The sequence below is a fragment of the Echiichthys vipera genome (genome assembly GCF_963691815.1).
Source record: "Echiichthys vipera genome assembly, chromosome: 4".
NCBI lineage: Eukaryota > Metazoa > Chordata > Actinopteri > Perciformes > Trachinidae > Echiichthys > Echiichthys vipera.
The window spans coordinates 19,168,958-19,193,579 of NC_139829.1; the positions used below are offsets into that span (position 1 = coordinate 19,168,958).

The 24,622-nt window shown below is 39.1% G+C and overlaps 1 protein-coding gene across 1 annotated transcript; it reads left to right on the top strand.

Annotated features, from left to right (window-relative positions):
* The first annotated feature begins 948 nt into the window (after positions 1-948).
* LOC310946248 (guanine nucleotide-binding protein G(q) subunit alpha) lies at positions 949-18,343 on the top strand. The gene is made up of 7 exons (XM_083912681.1): positions 949-1,969; positions 12,049-12,233; positions 14,554-14,708; positions 14,847-14,975; positions 15,509-15,638; positions 16,393-16,546; positions 17,950-18,343. Exons 1-7 carry the CDS (start codon positions 1,834-1,836, stop codon positions 18,138-18,140), a joined length of 1,080 nt encoding a protein of 359 aa, XP_083768807.1. The 5' UTR covers positions 949-1,833; the 3' UTR covers positions 18,141-18,343.
* The last annotated feature ends 6,279 nt before the right edge of the window (positions 18,344-24,622 follow it).

The window sequence follows — 24,622 nt, forward strand, 5'->3', positions numbered from 1 at the left end:
ACACACACACACACACACACACACACACACACACACACACACACACACACACACACACACACACACACACACACGCACATACAAGTGAATACCCACTCAAAGACAGTGCTAGATGCAGTGGTGGAAAGTAACTAAGTACATTCACTCAAGTGTACTTGAGTACAATTATGAGGTAGTTGCTTTGCTATAGTATTGACATTTTCTACCACCAAATTGGTAAGGCAAATATATAGCCAATATATAACAAATTATAATGTATTATTATGGATTTAAAAAAATATGCCCCTTGGTGAAATCCATAAACTACCTAGCAAAATATAAAGGAATTAAATGAGCTTCACCTTTACCAGCTGTAACATTAAAGTGATGAACACATTAATGCATCAATCATTATGATTTAATAATAAAATACATTGTACTGTATAATCGACCATTCTGCACAATAAGTCACTTTTAGAATATACTAATGTATAACTAGAATAATAGAATGAGTACTTTAAGAATATTTTTGTACACTTTTGTAATTCAGTACAGTTTTGAATGCAGGACTTTGGCTTTCTACACAGTGGTATTAATGCTTTTACTTAAGTATTAGTGAGTCGTCTTCTTGTTGATGGCTAGATGTCTATCATTCGATCACAAACACACAAAATGAGCTGTTTGCAGAAAACCCTATGCTGCTATAATTTGTTGTCATATTTACCCACATGCACTGTGACTGTGATGACTCTCCCACAAAGTCTGCCCCCGTCCATAGAGAGATTTGAGTTCAGCTTCTCCATTCATGCACATTTTCTATTCCACAGGTTGGGGGTATAGATACGCGTGTGGCGTTTGTTTGACGTGACACTCCCCCCTTGTCGGTGGGAGGCCGACGTCACCCTGCCAGCGGAGGAGTGGATGGCCTCTGTAATAAAAATACATGAAGAGAATTGAGGAAAAGGAGAAGATTGGCCGGGGGGAGAAAGCAACAACACGGCGTTTATTCCTTTTCGTCTCACCCCGCCGCTAAAGAGCCACGGACGCGAGCGCCTTTTAACACAAGCTGGGATCTGTTTTTTTGTAGTTGCGGTATCGACAGCTCCGGCTGAAATGCCATGTTATGTGCAGCTTTCTTGGGTCTTTTGAGCAGACAGAGACAGATAACTATACTGTATCCCAGCCTAGCGGATTGGAGTGAAAGTCCGCCATATTCTGCCTTACCACGCCCGGGAGTCGAGCCACTGGAAAAATAAACGGACAGCTTTATTCACGTGTTTTTCTTCTCTCCCCGTTGCCCTCACCCACGGACGATAACTTGAACACAAGGGATTTTGTTGATTGCAAAATAACAACATTTAAGACTTTGAAGAGAGAGGGAGGCACGGATGGCAATGCTTAACGAGATCACACAGAGCAGCAGTACGGAGGATGTGTCTTAAAAGGATCTGTTGATCATATTGAGAAGGGAAAAGCAGATTACACCAATTAAGATCGCACAGATATTCAAGTCAAACCCCGCTTTTGGACACTTGTTTTGAAGCTATCGGTGAAGCCCAGAAAGCGAACCGAAACAGCTGGGAGGGGAGGGGATGGGGGAGGTCAATCATTTCTCAAATATCTAATTTTCCTTTCACAATCTGTGCGCTCTTCGGGCTCATTATAAGGGCGTCCACGCGTTATTTCACCACACGTAGGCCTGTATGAGGTCGTTATTCGGCATTCACAGGCCGTTGCTTTTTTATTTTTTGTACCTCGACGAGTGTGAAATCTGAATGAATCAGTAAGAGGGGCAAACGGAATAGTACGTGGGTTTTTTTTTGTGTGTGTTTTTTTTTTTTTAAAGGGGTGAGGATGACGCTGGAATCCATAATGGCGTGTTGCCTCAGCGAGGAGGCGAAAGAAGCCAGGCGGATCAACGACGAGATCGAAAGGCAGCTCCGCCGGGATAAGAGGGACGCACGCCGGGAACTGAAACTGTTGCTTCTCGGTAAGCCCGGGAGAAAACACGGGGAGAGGGGAGAGAAATGCATAGCCCAAATTCCTCTCTCACCATAAATAGCTACCTTTGTCGGGCAGGGAGTTGGGTAGGGGGGGTCTAATAATGGGGCTTCCCACCTGAGTGAAGTTGGGGAGTGGGCTGGTTGAAATACCTCGGATTTGTGAGTGGAGTGCACAGATTGGCAGGTTAGAAGAGGAAGGAGATGCTGCCCAGCCAGGCCCGTGGAGCTCCCAAGGTTAAAAAAAACCCACCTGATTTGAATAACTGCGACCATCTAGTGTCGAGGAAACAAATTCTTATAGCTGCTAGTCACAGTGAGCCTTACCTCTTCTTACCTCTCCATGCAGCAACCTGTGCAGCCAGGCCTCGAGGCCCTATCCAGGTGGTGTGCTTATATGAGAGTGTCAAACAATGGCTGGGCCAAAGTCTAGCGTTTTATTGGGAGTAATCAAGGTATTATTGTAGCTTAACACCCAGCCATGGTAGTGATTATATCACAGGTGTCAGCCTATGGAGCAAGGCTGGAAACATGCTGTCCTGTCATCGTATATAGAGAGGCTTGTGTGATGGTATGCTCATGCAAACACCTTTGTATGAATGGATTCATTTGAATTATTCTCACAAATTGAATCGTCAATCAAAATCATGCAGCAGTAGGAGAGTAAAATGCCCCTAATCATAAAATAACAGTCCCATACAATCTTAAAAACTTTTGTAATTATCTTATTGTACCTGTGCGTTTTACAGTGTGGGATTGAGAGATAGGGTGGGTGGTAATACTGTCGAGAAGCATTTGTCATACTGGAGAAATTTGAGGATAGTACGTCATCTACTCACCATCCCGTTTTTAATTCGATTTGCAACGAAAAGTCCATTAGTTGTGATGACCGGGGTTGTGGTGAGTGGTGCCAGAAACCGCTCTTCCTGCTCCAGTGCCCTTCTCTGTCAGTCCCTTAGAAACTGTATGGAGGAGATCACATCATCCAGACTACTTTCTGAAGAAGGCATGCAGGGTTTTGGCCTCTTTAGGGATGTTTGTAGGAGAGAGGTTTTCCCCTTTGCCCTCCTGTTAGTACAAATGATGGAATTACAGGATTTGAAGGAGCTGCCTGCCACCTCCCATGTTAACAAATGATTGTGTTGTTGTTTTCCTCTAATCTCTTTTAAATACCCAACAATTCACCTATTATGCAAACGCATACACAGCCAATAACCCAAACCAAAAAGTTATGATGTGACCACAGTAATGGTATTTATTTAACTAGTGCAGTGCTCCTTTGAAGCGGGCCGATTGCTTGACTTGTTTTTGAGAATTGCTCATCTGATCACTTCTCAAACACATACGTGCATACATATACAGACAGAGATTTCTTCCCATGTAGTTAGAGCATGCTGCTACAGTTCCACCTATTGGTCAAGTGACACCAAATTCATGTCATGGCTACTCAGACATCATATGTCATCACATGTCCACCAAATGTGGTGGCAACAGCACAAAGCTTTCAAGAGATATCCCATGTTTTCGTCATATAAGCCCCGCCCACGGCATTTGATTAAACTTTTGAGGGTCAGCTATAGCAAAACAGCATGGAACACGACAAATCTGAAAAAGCAACTTTTTAGAAGCTGCTTCTTAGTAGGTCCTATCAATATAGTGTGTTATATTTCAGAGTGGCTTAGTAGCATGCCTCTAATGACAGGATGCTTACAATTAATGTCTTTGAATATTGAGTAAGATACGATCAATTAAGCAGCAGAGTAAAGTTTCAAGCAATGATTACCCATATTTTTGATCTCACACCAACATGCTTGTGTCTGAGCTAACGAAACAATTATGACTCAACCGACCGTTTTTTCTGAGACTTGAGCTCATTAAATACATGAGCATATACTAGGGGGCTCTGAATTCACAGTGAATGCGTTCGTGCGTATCTTTCATACAGACTCCGCCACTTCCTCTACTCGTGGCAGAGTTAACCAGAGGAAGCTGTGCGTGCTCTTTATGTCTCCATTAACCCTTATGCTATGTGTGTTTTGTGGGCTTTCAAATGCACTAGTTTAATGTCCTGTGGGATCTAGCACAAAACTCTCCTGTCAAGTTTAGAAGTTTCTCAAAAATGCCCAACGCTTTGTTTTTCACAAATCCTCTTGGCTTTTTCACTGTTTCTCACCTATAGTCTTTCAAACCTGTTTATTGCTTAATATTCACAGAGACTGGGTACATTGAAGCTTACACAACACAACAAATGAGCAAGTTTTTAAAACATAACAAGCATTTTATCCATCTTCCTTGTGAAACTAATATCCATTAAGGCGTAAAATAATAAGGGAGATGTACTAAAATTGTTGCTTATTTAACCTGGGCAGATGACTAAGAATACATAACTAGCAACACAGTGGAAGAGTTGTGGCAGCGGCAGGATGAAAGGAATTGATAGTGTAATGCTTAGGAGCTGTCTGGCGCACACACATAGTTTAAAGCCCACTAATGAGTCAGAGATACTAAATGCTTCAATAAGATAAGTGACTCAGGAAAAGTCCATCTAAAATCCATGTCTGAATGAGGCAGGGCACCTCGGCAAAGAGAACCAGAATCAATTGATCCCCTCCAACAATACATGAACATAAACACATTAATTGAAAATTAAATCACTGTCATAATCCATTATAACAACTAGAACCTCTCATTGTTTACAAGGAAAGAAGACGGAAGTCTTTTTCCCCCACTTGTGTAAGCTCAAAGCTTCACATAACAAACTGCCAAAATGTAGCTGTATCATTAACAACTTTAGATATTTCGCAACTTTTGCCAAGGTTAGCAAAAGATAATAATGACATTAAAAAAATTACTCCGTGCCTGGGTCCAAAACTGCTGCACGTGACCAGAAATGTTGAGTGAAATGAGTTGAACTGACCTTCACAGCAGACATCTTGCTTTGTCAAACACAGGTGTAACAATGTTGTTGATTGCTGCGTTGCATGGCACAAAACTGAAGCATCATTCATGTGTGACAACTGATCATTTCTTGCGACAAGTCAAATGGTCTGATGGGAAAAAAACTTTTGTTTCATTTGGGAACAATTGATTGCTTGCAGGGATGACGTAGTTTTGAATGGCCGGGTTCCCTCGACAAAAAGCCAATGGATTTTTCCATTGGCTTTTGGATTATTGCAGAAAATCAGCTCTGTGGCAAAAAAGTTTATGATACATACACATTTGGAAATCTTCAGCAAGCTAATTTTCACAAATGAACACCACTTTTATGTTTTTCGAAGCGTAAATGCCTGAAATGTAAAACGCTAACGTTAGACTGTACACATAAACACCATGGTAGCATGACTTCAACATCGCCACCACAAGCTTCCAACTGATTTGATGTGTTTGGCATGATGATGTTTAATGTTCCTGACAAACTCTGTCGTCTCATTTAACCACTTGTTAGCAACAGCCTTTTTAAAGAGATGTAAAAGCTTTAAAATTCCGAAGTGGTATTTACTGACATATAATTGTCGTAGAACAAAAAGTGGAAATATCTAAAGCCTGTGTTAACCACCTTTGACTTTGAGACAAGGGAGCCGGAAGTGCAAAAATGCTGATTCATTTCAGTGTTTTAGGACTATATAAGGCTAGAGAGATATAGGTTAAAAATGTTTATTCCCAAAGCAAAACAAATAGATTTTGACCACTTTGACCACTGACATAACTGATGGACACATGCGAGCCAGGTATTAAGTTACTCATAAGATGCTAACAGCTGAAATGTATCTCAACAGCAGCCCGATCATAGTTTATCACAACACACATGAGCAAAAATGGGCACACCTCCAAACAAAGTTGCATTTTGTCTGAATAAAGTGGTGCGTAATAACATCAAAGGCTGAATGATAAGACCTCTGAATGAGAAATGGGGCCGCGAACAGAGGATTTATCTGAGATCCTCTCACTGACAACACAACAAAAATCAAGTAGGTGCAGTCTGCATATTTAGGATGTTTTTTTAGTACGGAAGCAAACTCTCTTGTTTTCCAATCAAGGCTCATTAAGGGAGCTGCTCCACTGAGAATGCTTAGAGGGCACTTGACTAGTTGTTGAGATAATGAAGAGCACTGACTTGCCAAACTTTCTGACATATTTAGGCGACGTGGGAATTTAGCTTTAACAGTGTTTATTTGATCTGCAAAACCTTTCAGGGGAGTGAAATGTTAAACAATGGTAAAACTTATTAACAGCAGAAGATTAAGATTGTTCTCTTGTCTTTATTTTTGAGGAAAGTGAACTTCTCTTTAAGCATGACATTAGTAGGGAAATATAAAGCAACAGGGGGAAGAAGGTAGAATAGGGCTCCATTACATTAGCTGAGATTCCAAACCTGTGCAGTCATAGGAAGTTCAAGATGAATGGAGAAGAAACGGAAAATAGCATCTTAACTGAGGAATGGTGGCATAGCGTCTGGAGAGTATGTGTTTTGTTTTTATGTTTTAGCACATTAGTTACAAATTTCATTTATTTTGCTAGTGACATCCTCCACGTGGATGTTTTTAGAGTTATTTTCAGTTACAGACTGCCATCTTTTTAGTTGGTGTTGTATAAAAGGACTTTCTGTAGATAGCTACTAATCAATCATAGTAAATATGATGTCATCCTTATTTAGTTAAGTTGAATTAATCGCTGTTAAGACAGACGTTATTAAAACGTGCAACTGTAGTTAAAGGATGCTCTGACATCTAAAACTCTAACTTAAAAAAGGACCAGTTAACCAAGTTCCCTTGATCCTTTGCATGGTCCAGCAATACTCGTTACAAGAAATGCTTTGCCTCATTGGAGCATGTGTACTGTACAACAAACTGAACGGAAACTGTTCAGAGCACATGTACTGTACTGTCTCCTAGGACAGTAGTGTATTTAAGTATCTTATTATGATTATTCATTTGAAGGTAACCTCTCAAGTGGATTGATATATTGTTTTATGCCCACTGAGGCCAAAGCTGTTAAGATACCCTTGAGTGAGATTAACTACCTCTATTATCAACTGTATTGATAATCAAGATGTTATATTTACTAGCGCTAACTAATGATAAGTCCATTAACCAATTACGCCATCCACAGAAAATTAACAAATCTTATCAGTCATTCTTACAAGCAAAAATTCCAAACATTTGTTGGTTCCAGCTTCTGAAATGTGAGGATTTGATGCTTTTCTATGATAGCAAACTGAATATGTTTTGGGTTTGGGCTGTTGGTCGTCTAAAAGAAGCTATTTCAATACGCCACCCCAGGTTCTAATTCTAATGTAGATTTGTAACAATTTTCAGTCATTTTATCAGTAAAAATGATGATCGAGTAGATAACCGGCAGATTAATCAAAAATGAAAATAATCAGTAGAGGGTGCCCTAAATCTTACCCTTTTAGGAAAACAGTAAAATGTAGAGGTGTGTGGTTGCTGCTTAGTAGTTTATACTTTTTTTGTTGTTGTACTAAATGTATTGCATAAGTCTTCTATTTATTTAGCATTAAATTAAGGGTTGAATGTGAATAATTAGCACCTTTGTCTCCATCTGCTAAATTGATTGAAAACTGCTAAATTTCCAAAGTGGCACAGCCCAGCTCCAGCCCTCAAGAGACCATTGGACCTAGTTTTTGATGCCTGCCCCCCTTTACACACTTCAACACACACACAGAAAATCAAAGACAAGTGAAGTGATGGAGTTTGAAGGCAAACGGGAATAAAAACATCAGAACAGTCATGAAAAATCTCTCCTCTATATCCTCTATAGTCACAGAAAGTATCTGCTAAACTGTGTTCTAATTTTGTACAGCCGAATAACTTTTAAAATCATTGCAGCATTACAGCAGATTTCATCCGCACCACTGACTCTGAATTTTTGCATATCATCTGTCGAAAACATTTGCAGAAATGTTAATCAACCCAATCGATGTAAGCTGCTTTTATTGGCCAAATGAAAGCTGTGGGAACTTTGTCAAAGCTGCGACTGAACAAAGTCCACCAAAGCTTTTAACAAGCTTTTTAACAAACACATGGTTGTAATTGTGAGAGGAGCTCTTAAGATGATTGATGACGATATTGTTCTTGTATGAATGCAGCCAGATTAACAGTGCAGCTATAGTATGCTCAGAATTCAGAAGGAAAGCTTAAACAGTTTTTACAATATGACTTCTGATAAAAAAAAATCTGACAAATCATTTGAATCGGTCCGGAATAAAATGATTTGCTGAGCTCCTGCCTGTCATCCGTCTTTCCATTTCACCTGCGCCGTTCATGCTGCGTTCAAGTGCCAGGGGCAGTCCGAAGTTTTGGACCTCCAACTATGCTAAGTGCACTGGAATGCCTGTGAAAGTGGAACGTCCTACTAGTGAATTAGGGGTAGATCGATCTCCCCCGAATTCGCAAGTAGGAGGTTCCAGGTGACAGGAGAGGAGGTAGTGTCAGAGGTCAGGCAGGGGGAAGAGGGTGGGACTTTGGAGGGAATCGCTGAGTGATCTAACTGAGACATGCAAGAAAGGTAAGAATTGCTTTAAAATAACTCGCATTAACATGTACTGTAGGTTTATTGTGAATTCTTATCGGTGTCTAGTAAGTATTTTTGTTGAATCATGTCTCTGCCTCGTGTTTTGCCTTGAGATTTTACTGATGCCGGCTTAAGGCTGCCTGCCATCAACACTGACTGTATTTGACACCCACAGGAGAGAGTGTCTTTATGAAATTGAAAACAAAACCACCTCAAAGGACAAAGTTGTCAAGTTTCATTAATGTGCAAAAACTCAAAATCATGTTCATGTAACTGAGATGGAGAAGAGCAAAATGTGTGGCTGAGAGCCTGACGTTCATGCCAATAACAATTCTATTGTAACCATATAATAACCTTATAGTTCATAATCAAAACCAAGTAGCGTCTGATGCTACGAGAAGCAGTGTCCACAGTCCGATAATGTGTGTTGACAAAGGAAAATTTACCCAACATTGTGTTTTCCAGATCTGACTACTGCACTGATACTGCAGACTGTAGTTAGGCTTAAGCATTTGTAAAAGTGAATGTGGTACTATGGCCTCCCTCTCTCCTCAAGGTGCTGCGAATCTCTCAGTGGTGAATTAATTACCTCTTCTTCACTCATGCATTTTTTTATAATGATGTTCAAGCATCATATCAGTGTTCTTGCATCCTTTAGATTGGCTTTTAAAAAGTCAGCTGCAGACGTTTATGTGCATAGCTGACACTAATGCTGTGCTGCATTCAGGGGCTGCGGAAATGCACAGCTTCCAAGACTTTTTCTTAGGACCATTGGACAGCCTTTTTATTGGAGAATGCTTCCAAATCCACATGATCCTTTTTCTTACCTTTAATTTGCAGTTGTCGTTTGTTCTACCTGTTTAAGTTTTTGGCGGCATATGTTGTGTTTTTAGCTGCTCACATTTAGGATTCAAATGTCCAGAGTATCACTGAAGTAGTTGAATGCACCACATACAGACACAGAGCAGTTTGCCTTCTTTTTTTGTCTTTTCTTTAGTCCGTCCTCTGAATCAGACTATGTTTTTTGAGTGCTGGGGCGGATCAAACATACTCATCTCAGATGTAATGTCGGGCTAATCCTGGGTCACTGCATTAGATTGAAAGGTGACTCAGCAGCCTATAATGGCCTGCACACACTCATACCCAGCATACTCGCTGTCTCTCTATCTTTCTCAATGTCTCTGGTTTGTGTAGTACAGAAGATCCATTAGGACCCAGATGTGGTCAAACGATCTTGGAATATTTTGGAGAAATTGTTGTTACAGTATACACAGTATACACACAGCTTTTGGTTATACAATGTTGTATAACCTTCAAAATTCAAAAGTGTTGTAAAATACCCTTAAACACAATGTAAGCATACACCAGATGACTGTTTCAAGCATATCTGTTTTTGTATCCGTCCCTATTTAAATAAACTTTAAATAAAAACTTTAAGTAACCTATATAACAAAATGTATTCTTTTGGATGTAGTTCAAATTTATTCTGAGAGGATTGTTTTCTTGAATGGGTGCATCTCTGGAAGAAACCTCTAAAAGTAGACTAAGCTGTCAGGTCAGTTGATTATTAAATTATAGTCCTAAAGGTTTCTATCTATGGAGGAATTTATGAGCCACTCAAATTCCTCTTCTTGTGTGGGGCATCAGATCCATTTTCTGTGTTTGAACAGCCACGATCAGAACTGTGCCACTCTACAGCAACCCAGATCCACTGGCAGTTAATTTAAGTTTTTGAGATTACTCACTGTTCCACTTTGCCTGTTTAATAAATAGAATATGTCTATTTTTAGGGTAGACGCCGTAAGGCATTCATTCTTTTGCAGCAACTATAACATATCATTGAGGTTAATGTAATCTTAATTATAGGTGTTGGGTGGAAAGCAGGTGGTGACAGGTCTCACCCATTCTTAAGTGCCACCAGGAGAATATTTTAAAGGTCCCATATGCTCATTTTCAGGTTCATATATTGGGTTTTTCTAATACTAACTAACATGTTTACATGCTTGAATGTTTAAAAACAAAAAAGCCCAGTCTGCTCTGATTGATCAACGTTTGTAGGTCTTCTGCATCTGTGCTCTCAGCGTCTCTGCATTGTCATCGCAGCATTTCTCTGTAGATTGAGTGTTTTAATACTTTAACTGTATTTATACAGCACCTCGACCTGCTTTATAACAAAATACATGGTATCTCACTTTTTACGACATGAGACCTTTAAAGGGCACCAAAGGATAAACCAACAGCATTTCCAAATCAAATTAAAAATCAAATAGTGTGAGAATGTATGAACTTAGTCTGTTGGAAAGAAATCTTTCAATGTAGTATATTAAGTTTTAATGTATTTTATGATGTTAAAATACATAAAAACATAATAAGTTAATATTAGTGTAGCCATACTTTAATATTTCAAAGCCACCTCAATAGGAAAGTAAAAGTTGTGGGAGAAGACATATATTCTGCTATGAGCTTCTGTGTAGATGGTAGGGTCTCCTCATTGCTTTATGCACCTTGAAAAATGAATGTGTAAATAGGATTTTAATGGTTCAGTGCTTGACTATTTCAGCACTAGTTTAGTCTTTAGCATGGTTTTGTTAAGTGCCCGGTCTGTGTTACGGGCCCACAGCACATAGGCTAATTTGGCTAAAATAGAGTTTATATTTTGCAATATAAAAGAGTGTAACACATCCATATTTCTATAACAGAGACTATGGGTTGCACTGGAAAGTAGCACAATGCAAAACACATACATACACTTCTGCCTGCCAAAGTTATTTGAGTGGGGGGTGGTAAAGTTAGACTTTTTAATTGGTCTGGCAAGATTCTCAATGAACCAAAGACACCCCCAGCTCTTCACCCCCAAATGTCTCTGTCACCACTGAGAAAAGAGAGATGTTGTTCTTGGTCTGTCACCAGACTAAACAAACAGACTGAGAGGAAAGTAGCCAGCAGATAATGATATATGTTCGTCTGACTGAGTGCATGAGTGAGTGGGTACATACTGTAGGTCTGTGTGTATATGCGTGTATAAATGTGTGAGCACATGTTTCTTCCCAGGCAGGATGTTGTGTTACGAAAAGCCATGATTCAGCTTTTTTGACCTCAGGAAAAGTCTTCACATTTACATTTTTTTAATGTTTTTTTAGAATGATTAACCGATACATTAACAATTATACTATTAACTATACTTAATAATGGATCAAATGACTATGTATAATGTGAAAAGGGTTATTCGTAGTGATGAACCCAAAGACAAATATCACCATTATCATTATATCCCAAGTTCTATGGAGCTTTTAAGCGGAATGGGTCAAATGGGTCTTGAGCTGCTCTTTTAAAAGTTTCCACAGATCTTAAGATCCTAAGTTGAGGGGCTACAACCTCAAAAGCACAGTCTCTTTATGGCTAAATTATTAGATTATTTATGGCTGTCTCCATTCTAATGCAGGACACTAAATGTGTTGTCTGGTTAAATGAAATCCTGCGCAAAACAAAATAATTCAACTCTGTTCATTTGTTCCATTGCCCCGTCTTTTTTTCTCAGGCACTGGGGAAAGTGGGAAGAGCACATTCATCAAACAGATGAGGATTATCCATGGAGCTGGTTACTCTGACGAGGACAAAAGGGGTTTCACCAAACTGGTCTATCAGAACATCTTCACAGCAATGCAGGCCATGATCCGAGCCTCAGAGACGCTCAAGGTCCCCTACAAATATGAGCACAACATGGTAAATAAATGAGACCCTTTCACTCGAGCCAATTCAATGACTGTTATGAAGGGTGACTAATAGTTTTAGAAAAAAGATGCTACAGTGGCCACAGCATTGTATATTTTTAGAGTGCTGTCTATCGTATTCGAAACAGGCATCCATAATCATTTCCTGTTCTTTAAGGCACTTCCTGTGTCCTTAAAGCACTCCAGCCCTCCCCGAGTGTATTTGTGTTTGTCCGTGGGTTTCAGTGCACTCAAATCAATGAGTGCACGCACGCACACACACATGCAAATACACCAGAGACGTCTTTTTCACCTTTTAGTCATAGCTTTGGGAGCTGTTACACTAACCTCTTACGCACAGTTTATTTACTGAGTGTGACAAATGAAAGGCATTTTAATAAATCAGACCATTTCAGGTGACAGCTGACCACCCTGCTTCAGCTCCTCCCTGCCTGGCCGCAATCCAGTCAGACTGTTCGCTGAAAGGGTTTGAAGAGATTTGGTTACGAGCGGTTGATAAATTATTTTGTAAATTTAAATTCAGTCAAGTGAGATCATAATCCTGGGATGTTAGGATCAGGACCTAGTGTTTTAATAATAATGCAAAATACAATAGAGATAAAAATATACTAATAAGGATGAAACAAATATAACACTTTGATATTGTGGAAACTGGATTAGAAATACTTTTTGGTTAGTCAGCATTGCCATATGTAAACATAAATCAGCAAGTAGACCAGTTGGCATTAGCTCCCATTTATTTTATGAGAGGAGGAACTTTCAAATATGTTGCTTTATCAATGCTTGTGTAGATACCTGCTCCTGCTATTGTTTAATACCTATTTGATAGTGGTCTCATTTTATTGATGTTGTTATAATAATTTACATCAGAAGGTTGACGTTTTTTTATTAAAAAAAAATTAACAAAGCTTATATTAACCTTATATTACTGATGCTGGCATACATAACAGATGCCACCACATGTTGTGTGTTTCTACTACCCTGTATCTGACTTTATGTTGACAGTTCAAAACAGATTTTAGTCATTCATTTTTTTAAACCTTCAGATTCTGTGAAAGAATTTGCACAAACAGCACTGAGACTTTCAAGCGCTTTTTTAATGTCTGCGGTTGTGGTTCACCATTGTCCATGTTAGCTTTCGCTTCCCGCCCCACGTGTACATGTTCATGAAAAACGAAACTGAATATGCTGTTTCAGCCCAGCAATCTCATCGATGTTTTACCCACTTCGAGCACAATACAAACCAAGCACATATGATGGGTAAAAATAATGCTACCGTAATCCTTTTGCATTAAAACCCCCACAGTTCACAATAGAGACAGTGTATGAGCATGTATCTACATGTTAATGCATTCTCACACACACAACCTCACACTAACACTTGGAAAAGTGCAAAAACTGTATACAATACAAAGGACATTGTGCAGTTAATGGGTTCTCCCATCCTACATTTAACTAAACAATAAAACCTGTTTACCACCTGCTCCTTTATACTCCATAAAACAGTATCTGGACTGTGAAAATATATGGCTGTCTTGGTGTTTTGCACAAGACATTCAGAACTGGTATTGTACTATGAACGTAATTAACTACGGCAAACAACAAAAGTGTATAATTAAGTTGAAGTTATGTGTACAACAAAACTACTGAATGCCTGTCATACTTTGTACCCAACATCCCTTTGCTCTCATATACATACGGCTAAAATGGGAAGTATTATACCCCCTAACAAAGGAGTTCACTAACATTGCAAAGGAAGTGAAAATGAAACCTGTTGATAATGTTAACACTGGCCGTCTGGCAGTGCGTTTTGAGTAAATGTCATGCCCATGAAATAAGAATCCACTGTTTACTCAATATCTGTTTTGTCTTCTATGGCATTGTGCTTGTTTATTTTATTATATTCTTTTATGTTGCTTTTTATTAATAATAAGTGCTGTATAAAAAAGAGAAACTGTTTCACATTCAGGCACATGTTGATCTCTTGTCATGGGACACAGGAGAGTTTTTAATGGGAATCTGGGGCGGAACTTTCCCCTTAATAGCCCTTTTGGGATTTGCGGTTGAGATATTAGGTCTAGGAGCCTGGGGGTGTAAAGCAATTTCTGGATATAGAATATGTGAGTGAGAAAATAAACTGGTGATAATTAGGACGGCATAACCGCGTTGATGGTCTTGTTTTTAGATTATCAAAAAAAAGTTTGATGAAGTTTTTTATATATGAAGTATAACTTTTGCTGGGTGTTGTTTAATCAAGATGAGTGCGAGTACCGTAGGTCACAGCAGGTTTGCTCTTTGTTTCTTCACTCCAGGGCAACGCCAACATTGTGAGAGAGGTGGACGTAGAAAAGGTCACCATGTTCGAGAATCCCTATGTAGATGCAATCAAGAGCTTATGGAATGACCCGGGCATCCAGGAGTGCTACGATCGAAGAAGGGAATACCAACTCTCAGACTCCACTAAATAGTGAGTAGGGTGGAAACAAAAGATAATACAGAAACCTAAACAAATAAAATATATCCTGAAATAAGACAAAGGTGAATGAGACGGTTAAGTACAAGACAAATACACAGCCCGGTTCATTTCCTCTCTCTGTGACTGAAGTTACCTGAATGCGCTGGACCGGATCGCCGAGCCAGCCTACCTTCCCACCCAGCAGGATGTGTTGAGGGTTCGAGTTCCCACCACGGGCATCATTGAATACCCGTTTGACCTGCAGAGTGTCATATTCAGGTGAGTAAAGATATATATTCAGCATCAGAAAACATAAATAGCTGTTACTATTTTGTCTGTCCAGCTGTTCATGTACAGAAAATGTGCGGAGAAATGCTAAAAGAAAACACATCCGTTTACACCTCATAGACATTCATATAATAAAAGAAACATTCTAATCCTCAACTACAACTACAGACTACAAATTTATTTATTTAGAGGTACTTTCACTCTTAACAAGTCCTCTAACATTCCCAAACTTTTAGTCTACAATAAGTGTGTGTATGTCACAGGTAGCAGTCGTGGTCACAATGAGACCATTACTGCTACCTGTGACATACACATTCTGCTTCTACCTAACTGAATACTGGAATAATGTTGAAGTCACACAGAAGGATCAACAGAATTACATTGGATTCACCTCTGGCCTTTTTCTTTTTTTTCTGAATAAAGCAGCACCCTCAAAATGTGTTGAGAAGAAATTCAACAGATGTTCAAACATTTTCCTCATAATGACTGTTTTCTGTCCTCTGGATGCTACTGCCTAATGACAGGATGGTGGACGTCGGAGGTCAGAGGTCAGAGAGGAGGAAGTGGATCCACTGCTTTGAGAACGTCACGTCCATCATGTTCCTGGTAGCGCTCAGCGAATACGACCAAGTTTTAGTGGAATCGGACAATGAGGTGACTAAAAAATTTTTTGTTTCAAAGCAAAATTGATAACCGAACTTAGTAATTATATGTATCGTGTGATTTTACATTTTAAAACAAAACTTATTTCATGTGATGTAGAAGATGAAAAGCTAGTCCTTGGAAATCAGATTCTCTTCTGGCCACCTTTTTTTATTTCTCTTGGAAAGCATCTGTAAATGATCAGCCAGCGGTTTTGAATACTGCCTCAGGCCATATCTCCTTCTTAAGAGGATATAACACGTGTGTCCATTTATAAAAGTGTATTAATGAGCAGGTGTGTGTTCATATGTGGTTGTCATCTGTTTTTTTCTTTTTCCTTCCCATGTTATTGCAACCCTGCAAACTGCAAAAAGAGAAGACTGACCAGCTGCATGTCCTCTGTTTTCTGATGTCATTAGATTTGTTTTTATTAGATACTCTGCTTGGTATTCTTAATACACTGCAGTGTTGGTGATGTGATATCCAAGGCTTGCTTTCAGGATGGTTGTTTTGTTCAATTAAACAATGAAATCAAGTGCAAGGGAGAAATTAAACTCCTGAATGCCCTTCTCCCCCATCGTTACTGCTCTCCCTCTGGTGCGGTAAAACATTTATTAAAATCTGTACTTAATGAGTCTAAAAAACTCTGGTTTAATTAAGTTATTAACTCTCTCTCTCTCTCTCTCTCTCTCTCTCTCTCCCTCTCTCCGTATGTTTTTGTCTTCCTCACTTTACCTCTCCTCACGCACATTCACACACTCTGCAGAACCGTATGGAGGAGAGTAAAGCTCTGTTTAGGACAATAATCACATACCCCTGGTTCCAAAACTCCTCAGTCATTCTCTTTCTCAACAAGAAGGACCTGTTGGAGGAGAAGATCATGTACTCTCATCTGGTCGACTACTTCCCAGAGTATGACGGTGAGTCATCGCGCCAACTCCGTCCAGCCCAGACATCAAACATCTGAACTAAGCACAAAGCGCTTCCTAGCTGCTAGTTTGCGTCACTCCACAGTGATACAGTATGAAAGCACGACTGCAGGTTATGGTTTTTTGGACATGCCTTCTTTAGGGTAATGGATTTATTCTGGAAATTAGGCCACGTGACTTTTGTTTTAATGCTAATTTGATGTAAGAGAATAGTAAGAATAGTATTGGACCAATGTGTTATAAGCCCCATCAGTCAACCTCTAGTTTATAACTAGTCAAGAGCATCTTTAAGAAACCTTTTAATTCATTATAAGTCACATCAAAGTATAATGCTCTACTGCTACTGATGTCATCAGAAAGCATTATGTGTGTTTATAAGTGTAGTCATGAGACATTACTAATGCAGTAACTCTGGATACCCTCGTAATAGATGGTTTTTTAGATAGTGTACTGATTTGTTTTTTAAAGGCGTTACTGGTCTATGCTGATAGTGTGTCGATCTATTGGTACTGTATGTCTTGGTCATTAAATATAATAATAATAACAATACCTATTAATATAGCACCTTTAAAAACAAATGTTTACAAAGTGCTTTGACAGAGCAAAGGAAAAAAATCACACAGAAATCCATCCATGTATATATATATATACACACACACACATAAACAAGGTGAGATAAACAGTAGGACGCTTTTACTGGCAGTAAAAATTACAAATGAACAACAAGAGAAATTAAATTAACCGATGACAAGGTAAGAAGACAGAAAAAGGACCAAAGTAAATAAAAAGATGACGTCACATAAAACCAAGTCTATAACAGTGTGTTTTAAGTAGTGTTTTTAATGTACTTACTGATTCAGCTAGCTTTAGCTCCTCTACAGTCGTTCCAAAGCCAAGGGGCCCTGATGGAGAAGGCACGATCACCCCTGGTTTTGAGCCTCGACTTAGAAAAATGAGAAGGGCCCCACCGAACAATCTAAGGCTGTGAACTGGCAACCATAACGCCTCAATACCAACAGTGTAATATTCACATATGTCTGTTAGATTATGAGCCTGTACAATATTTTATAAATTATACAGTATTGTATATCGTGATAAATTGGTTAATTACAAGTGCTTAAGTCTGAGGTTAAATTTCTTTCAGCCATGACGTACTATTTCTCTTCAAAGGTGACAATTATCCCACAGTTTGAAATAGATCAAAGTAATCATGGAATGAAAAAAGAACAATATTGGACAGCATGAGTATTAAAATAATTTTGTCGTGTAGATTTAAACTGCACTAGCCCTCAAGAGAATCAAATTCTGGCAAAAGTATTTTGAACTTATTGGTACTCACTGTAATGAAAGAAGCTGGCACATGCCTTCATGGAGCATCGTCTTCCCCTCTCCAGGTCCCCAGAGGGATGCCCAAGCAGGGCGGGAGTTTATCCTCAAGATGTTCGTGGACCTAAATCCAGACAGCGATAAGATCATCTACTCTCACTTCACCTGCGCCACTGACACAGAGAACATCCGTTTCGTCTTTGCCGCCGTCAAAGACACTATCTTGCAGCTCAATCTAAAGGAGTACAACCTGGTGTAGAGGGGAGCAGGGCTGCCAACAGGAGGCCCTCAACACACACTGACTGACGCAATCTGTGAAAAGATAGATCATATACACTCACACGAAAAGAAAATCACAGAAAAAAAAATCTAATGGTTGCATAAATACTAATTTATTTGCTATTTTTTGATCTCTTGGTCCCCAAGGGGTGAGCAAAGTAAATGTTATCTTGCTATTTAAGAGGGTGATGAAATATAGGAAGGGGAAGGGAGGGTTTGGGAGGGATTTGCTGTCGGATATGTACAGCAACAATTCCCATTTCTAGGCTTTGCGCATTGTGAAGTTCCTTTTGCATTTTGACAGAAAGAAAGGAACTACTTTGTGCGCTCGAGGTTTGGGGGCCTGTTTCCTCTGTCGGTCTGATACATCAGAGTTGGAACAAATGCAATGTGCGCTCTGCCTCTTGCCTTTTTATAAACAAGCAGAAAAACATTTTTTTTTTACCCTCCCTCACCTGTCTGTTAATTCTGAAGCTTTATCTTGGGTGTTTACCTGTTTGCATAACAGGAAATGATGTAACGGATATCTCTAATTGACAGCTTCCATTTACCTTCCAAGGACTGATTGGCAAGTCTCTTGATAAATAAGCATAAACTGGGATTGATTGACTTAAATCATTGTTATTATTATGATATCATTGCATTGACTTTGGTACAATCCGATGAGTAGAGCATGTGTGATCGTGGAAGTACATTCCCCACATTCTGAGGCAGAAATAGCCAAAGTTTTGACAGCCAGAGAAATTGGGTTTGGAAATGCTTTCTGAGCTTTGAGCGAGCAGGTGAGGAGGCGCACGGGGCCCTTTGCTCTGGTTGCTTTACACAGACTGAAAGGAGGAGGTGACAATTTATGAGACAATGTTGTTAAATGATTATGTTCAACTGTGCCACATTAACACTTTTTATTACGGTAATATGTATATTTATTTTCTATGCCAAAACAACTCGAGCACCAAAAAAGTGTTGAGGACGGGAAACTAGCGGGGCTAATGAACGCAGACTTTACCGACTGACTTATTGATCGACCGACTGACTCCTGCAAGTATTCAGTCAATGATATTCTCCTCACACACACAGCTTGGACTGACTAAGCTACTGTTAGTTAGTTGGCTGTCAGAGAGGAGGACCCCACCCAGTACACTGAACTGCTCAAACTGTCCAATCAAAACCTTGCACATGGCTAAACCCCTCCCTCTGGTCTACTATCCAGTCACAGTTTAGCTGCGTCTTTATATGCGTCCAGTCACAGCCCGGCTGTCTTGACTGTTGTAGTTCCATAGCAGTGGATAATAAATGTGGCTAATTCCCATGTAAAAGGGGCACAGTGTTAATGTTCAGTTTGTACCAAAGTACACCTCTGATTCCCAAGTTACTTTAAGTATGTTCTGTAACAATTCCCGCTAACAGACGCCTGTAATTTACATTTATTGAGGCATAGTGCAATTATGAATGCTATAATCATTGTACATACATCTCTATATATATATATATGGCACCATCTTTGTTGGCTTTGTAATCATTACTTTTTTTGGCAGATTGAATGTGCGGTATTGAAAATATGTATCTATGTAATTGTATTGTATGTCCAATGGCTAATTCATTTTTCAAAGAAAAAAATGTTATTTACATGTTTGTTTTTGTTTCCTTTTTTAACGAGGTGAATGTAAATTCGTGTTTTGTCATATTTGTTTCTCAGCAAAGAAACATTGTTTAGCTTCAAAACTGCATAAAGAGGAAATTATATAATCCAACAACACACTGATTGGTATGTCAGTACTTATTGTAGCCAGTTTGTTAGATTTACTTTTATATGTATATAAAAAGACTGAATCTAATCGACAGGGCTAATTGCAGTAGTTTAGATCTTAAATGGCTTCAGGAACAGGGCACTTGTCATAGAGGTGTAATCACATCACTCTTTGATTCTCATTGTTATATATTTTTAACGTAATCACACAGCATCTCAATAAGTATTTATTAACTTTGAGATTTCTTAGTGCACCACACACCTTGTGATCCTGAGCACTCCTCCATCCCTTCACCATAGGAAAGATGTTTTTATTTATATGTAGTGCGCGAAAAAGGTGGATGGCAGGCAGGTTAAGGCTCAGATTTGATCTAAAAATCTTATCATGAATGAGATGTAATAATGTAATTGTTTGCGCTAATAGATGATAATGCCATCACCCTTAACACCCCTTCAAAAGCACCTCAGCCCGGATAGAAACTCACTGTCAAAGTCAGTGACTGACCAGTGTACACAAAAAAAGGACTCAACCATTTGGCCTAATTAGGATGGCGCACTGACAGGTGCTTTTATGTATCTTTTTTACTTCATTTCAATCTTGATTGCCACCATTTCGTTACAATGTACAGTATTATTCTAAACTTTATTTATGAAATGACAACATAGAAGAAAGTACACACAAAAGTGTGTGTACATGTACATATTGCCTTATTGAATGAACTGTGCCTCTGAAGTCCAGTGCAAGGCACCTGTGTTTTTATGAGGAGTGAAGTAAATGCAGCCAATAATGTCCCGTTGTGCAGCTGGAGGACTGTTTGGTTTTGGCTTGGTGATCTCTGGCCTGGGAAGAGCTTTGAAGTGTAGCTCATGTAGCTAATATACCATCATAACAGGACATTACAAGACCATCATGAGAGATTTGTAACCGGAACACACGTTCGATTGATTTCATGATTATGTTGCATCAGATTCATGTTTTAAAATCCATGCCACAGTGTAATGTATTGAACTGCCTGATGTGACTATGGTTAATTAATAGAATGTGTCACAGTCTGGTCTCTAAATCACTGCCAGCCACCTACGGAGTGTTTGGTTCGGCAGCCTCATTGTCAGGTAACCAGCGCTCACTCGGAGGTCCTGTTGTTTTCAGATATTTCAGCTGGCTGATGACATTTCTTACTAGGATGACTGGTTTTGACAGGCAACAACCACTTTAACAAGTCATTTCCAGTCCGATTCACAGCGTACTTGAAGTAAATCTTACGGTAACCACTTATCAACAGCAGGGCCTGATAGTAACCACTGGGGGCCAACTCGTCACACATTTCACTGAGTGTTAATGTGATTCTGCTTGTTACCAGAGAGGATGTTTTGAAGCTGGACTATAGTTTCAACGTATCAGTGTTGATGATCACTTGTTGTAGAGTTGCAGTAATCAGTAACTTGTGTCCCTGCTGTTGTAAAGTGCTTATTTGCACTGTGCCTGCTGCTTAAAGGGAAAATCCTTGTTTAAACAATTCACTGCATTCAACCCACTGAGCAGAGAGTGCCTGGCCATCTTTGTGAGCCTCAAAAAGTAATTTAAAAAAGCTATAGTAATTAAAATAAAATAAAAAGTGACTAACTAATATTAACATTTTGGTTTAGCTTTTTAACATTGAAAAACTATATTGGGCTGACAAAAATACAAATGATAATTTGATTTTGTTCGAAAAATATGAGCCACAAGGACTGTTTTCTTTTGTGCATACGTCATTACTCTGAGGGTGCAAGTGTGAGTTATATTCGGGCTGGATTTTCCCTTGAAGAGAGCACAGACTCCAGCTGGTGTACACCTGCTCACACATTGTTTGAAACCTCTGCCGCTGTTCAAATGCAGCGCAGTGTTACGTAAAGTATATCGAGGACTGCAGGGTTGAGTTTGGGAAAACATAAATGCTCTTCAACTCTCAAACACATCATCTGAAGTTAAATGAAATTTTAAAATAGTACTATTACAGTGATCTCCAATCACGATAGTGTAAAATGTTTCCTGTATCCATAAACTGGCACTCCTTCAACATATTTCTGAATGAAACGATGTGTTTCTTTGCAAATGTATGTCGACTGATTTTCATTAGTTTTTTAGTTATACAGCTTTCATTTCTACATTGTGGGTAATTCAATGCCTTTAAAGGTTCATTAGGTAACTATTATGAAAAATAACTTTTTGTCATATTTGCCCTGAGCGTCAATCAATAAATCATGTTTCTTTGCCTCCACCCGGTACTTCTAAAGGCATCTGGAAGATCCTGTGCACAAAGGAAACTAAACAATCAGAGCCGGGCAGTCTCTGGCAGTGTGACTGCTCTTGAACTGTGATCAAACTGTGTCACTAGCACAGATTAAATATGGATCAAGATTCTGTTACTTCTTTGCCTTTTTCTCATCTAAATGTTTTCAGTGTTTTTTAGTGTACTGTTTAGCTGTAAAATTAAATAATTTGCTGTGGGCAGTGCTTGTTTGGGCTGAACTGGTCCACAAACGTTCTCATTTTACAGCTGGTTTCTTAAAATGATTTGTCTCTTGTATTACTGTCAGGATATAGGGACAGTTGAGCAAATATGACAAAAAGTTTCAAAGTTACCAACTGCAGCTTTTAATGTATATGATTACTCTCCATCCAGTGTCATCACTCAAGTATTGAACTATTAATTTATATTAGAAAACCTTTGTCAAGCACTGCAACTCTAATTAAAATGAAGGCAGATGTGACAGAATAGTATGTGCCTAGTGCATGTTGCCAAGCAGCATGTCGCATCCAAGTTTCTCTTTTCCCTCTGTTATCTTAATTTATATTTCTTTACATGCTCAATAAGAGAAAAGGACGGACAAGAGAATACTTTGAGAAAGATAGAAAAACTTGGCTGGCAGGGAGCTGACTTAATTTCCTGTTTAAAACGTCTAACACCACCATGAAGTTTGATAAACTAGACAACTCTTGATTGTAAATCAAGGCAACAACTTCCATAAATTTCATCACATTTAATAAAATCCACTGCTTTTTATATGCTGGCAGGATTGATTGATGTTCACTCTAAAGGTTATCTCCCAGAAAACAAACTAACTCATAAACCAGATTCTCCTTTGAAAACTGCGAGTTTAGGTATTGAATTGACATCTTTGACATAAAGCAGCCGGCAGATCCTCCCTGATCGACTCGATAGAATAGTGAAATCTTTGTACTTAACTGTTCCCGCTGATATAACCTGTTCAGTCTTTCTGTTTTTGTAAATGTTCTTGTTGCAAAGCAATCATGATCAGTAGTATGATCAGAGAAGACTGGACTTCTCTAAAAATGTATGTTGTTCAAAAAGAGGACACAAGTGAAATGTGGATAAACAGAGAGTAAACTGCACAAAAAAGACTAAAGACTGCTTGTGGTTATTGTGTCAAGGTTAGCTGTACCCAATACTCAACAATCAAATGACACGGACTAAGGTCAGAGCTAACACACATATCATATTTACTGAAACTTACAGTACTTTGACCATCTGAGGCAAAGCGTGGAGACTTATAGCTCTATAATCATTCTCTTAAAAAGCACAATTTCACCTGGACTAACTGCTAGTCTTTTACCAGTTTGCTGTCTTACAATGTGCGACTTTAAGAAGGGGACTAAAGGGTCCACAACCACTATTTGATGATTTGTCCATTCATGCTCTTCTTTTCTCTGGATTATACCAATCTAGAAGAGGAGAAAGGAAAAGCACCACAGGGTCGTACATTGTATTTATTTATAATAATTGTGAAATGTATTTGGCTTCTATCTTTCATTTGATAGTTTCATGAATGTATGTTTGCATTATTTCATCTACCAGTTATTTTGTTTTCTCTCTTTTGAGTTATTAAATCATGATTACATTACTGTAACACTACTGTTCATGCTTAATGGACCCAAACTGTTAATATCTGGCTTCCTCCTCCTAAAAGATTCCAAGTGTTGAAAACGAAAAGTTTCTCATAAACCCAGGAGAAGACTCGCTCACTCACACTCACTCAAAGTTGGCCTTCCTGACCCCTAGCGGCCGTTAGCAGACATGGCAGCGTCAGAGGATATTTCACGCCTTGTAATACATCTCTGATTACTACACTTTTAACAGTAAATCAGCTTGCACCTGCAGTTATAAGTCAGGCCTATGGCACCAACTTGTATAGGCTTTTTAAAATGTATTTTTGCATCTTTCTTTGATTAAAGCAGGGCTCCTACTCTACCATGTCACAGTCTGCTCGCTGTGACATGGTAGAGTCACAGCGAGCATTTATCCCTTTCTATTTGCAGCCAGTGCCAGTGTGCCACGCCCTCCCCAGCAGGCAGGATAAAGTTGTGTGTCCTCCCGGTTCAGACTCAGAGGGTCAACGCCTTTAATTCCCCCACTATATATCCCTGGACCTTTTCCTTTAAATGCAGATATTTCTGTTTTAGCCACGGCATATTCATTATAAAAAGATTTAAAAACTAGTCAGCCCCTTATCTTTCTCAATTAACTGCTTTTCTCACTTAAAGAGGAAGGAGAAGTCATCACTTTTAAAGATGCTCTGCGTCTTTTCCCGCTGACTCGGTGAAGTGAGGCAGGGGTAGCGCTTGGAGAAGAGGGCGCGGACACCTGCGCGCACAGCCTTTATCCATTTTTCAGCGGAGGGCTCATTGGAGAGCGAGCCGGTGTGTCTGAACC

Bases quoted from the DNA above. Each gene is read 5' to 3' on its own strand.
- LOC310946248 (XM_083912681.1), top strand. From the start codon at position 1,834: ATGACGCTGGAATCCATAATGGCGTGTTGCCTCAGCGAGGAGGCGAAA. The intron at 1,970-12,048 runs GTAAGCCCGGGA...TTTTTTTCTCAG, and splicing joins ACTGAAACTGTTGCTTCTCG to GCACTGGGGAAAGTGGGAAG. The intron at 16,547-17,949 runs GTGAGTCATCGC...TCCCCTCTCCAG, and splicing joins CTACTTCCCAGAGTATGACG to GTCCCCAGAGGGATGCCCAA.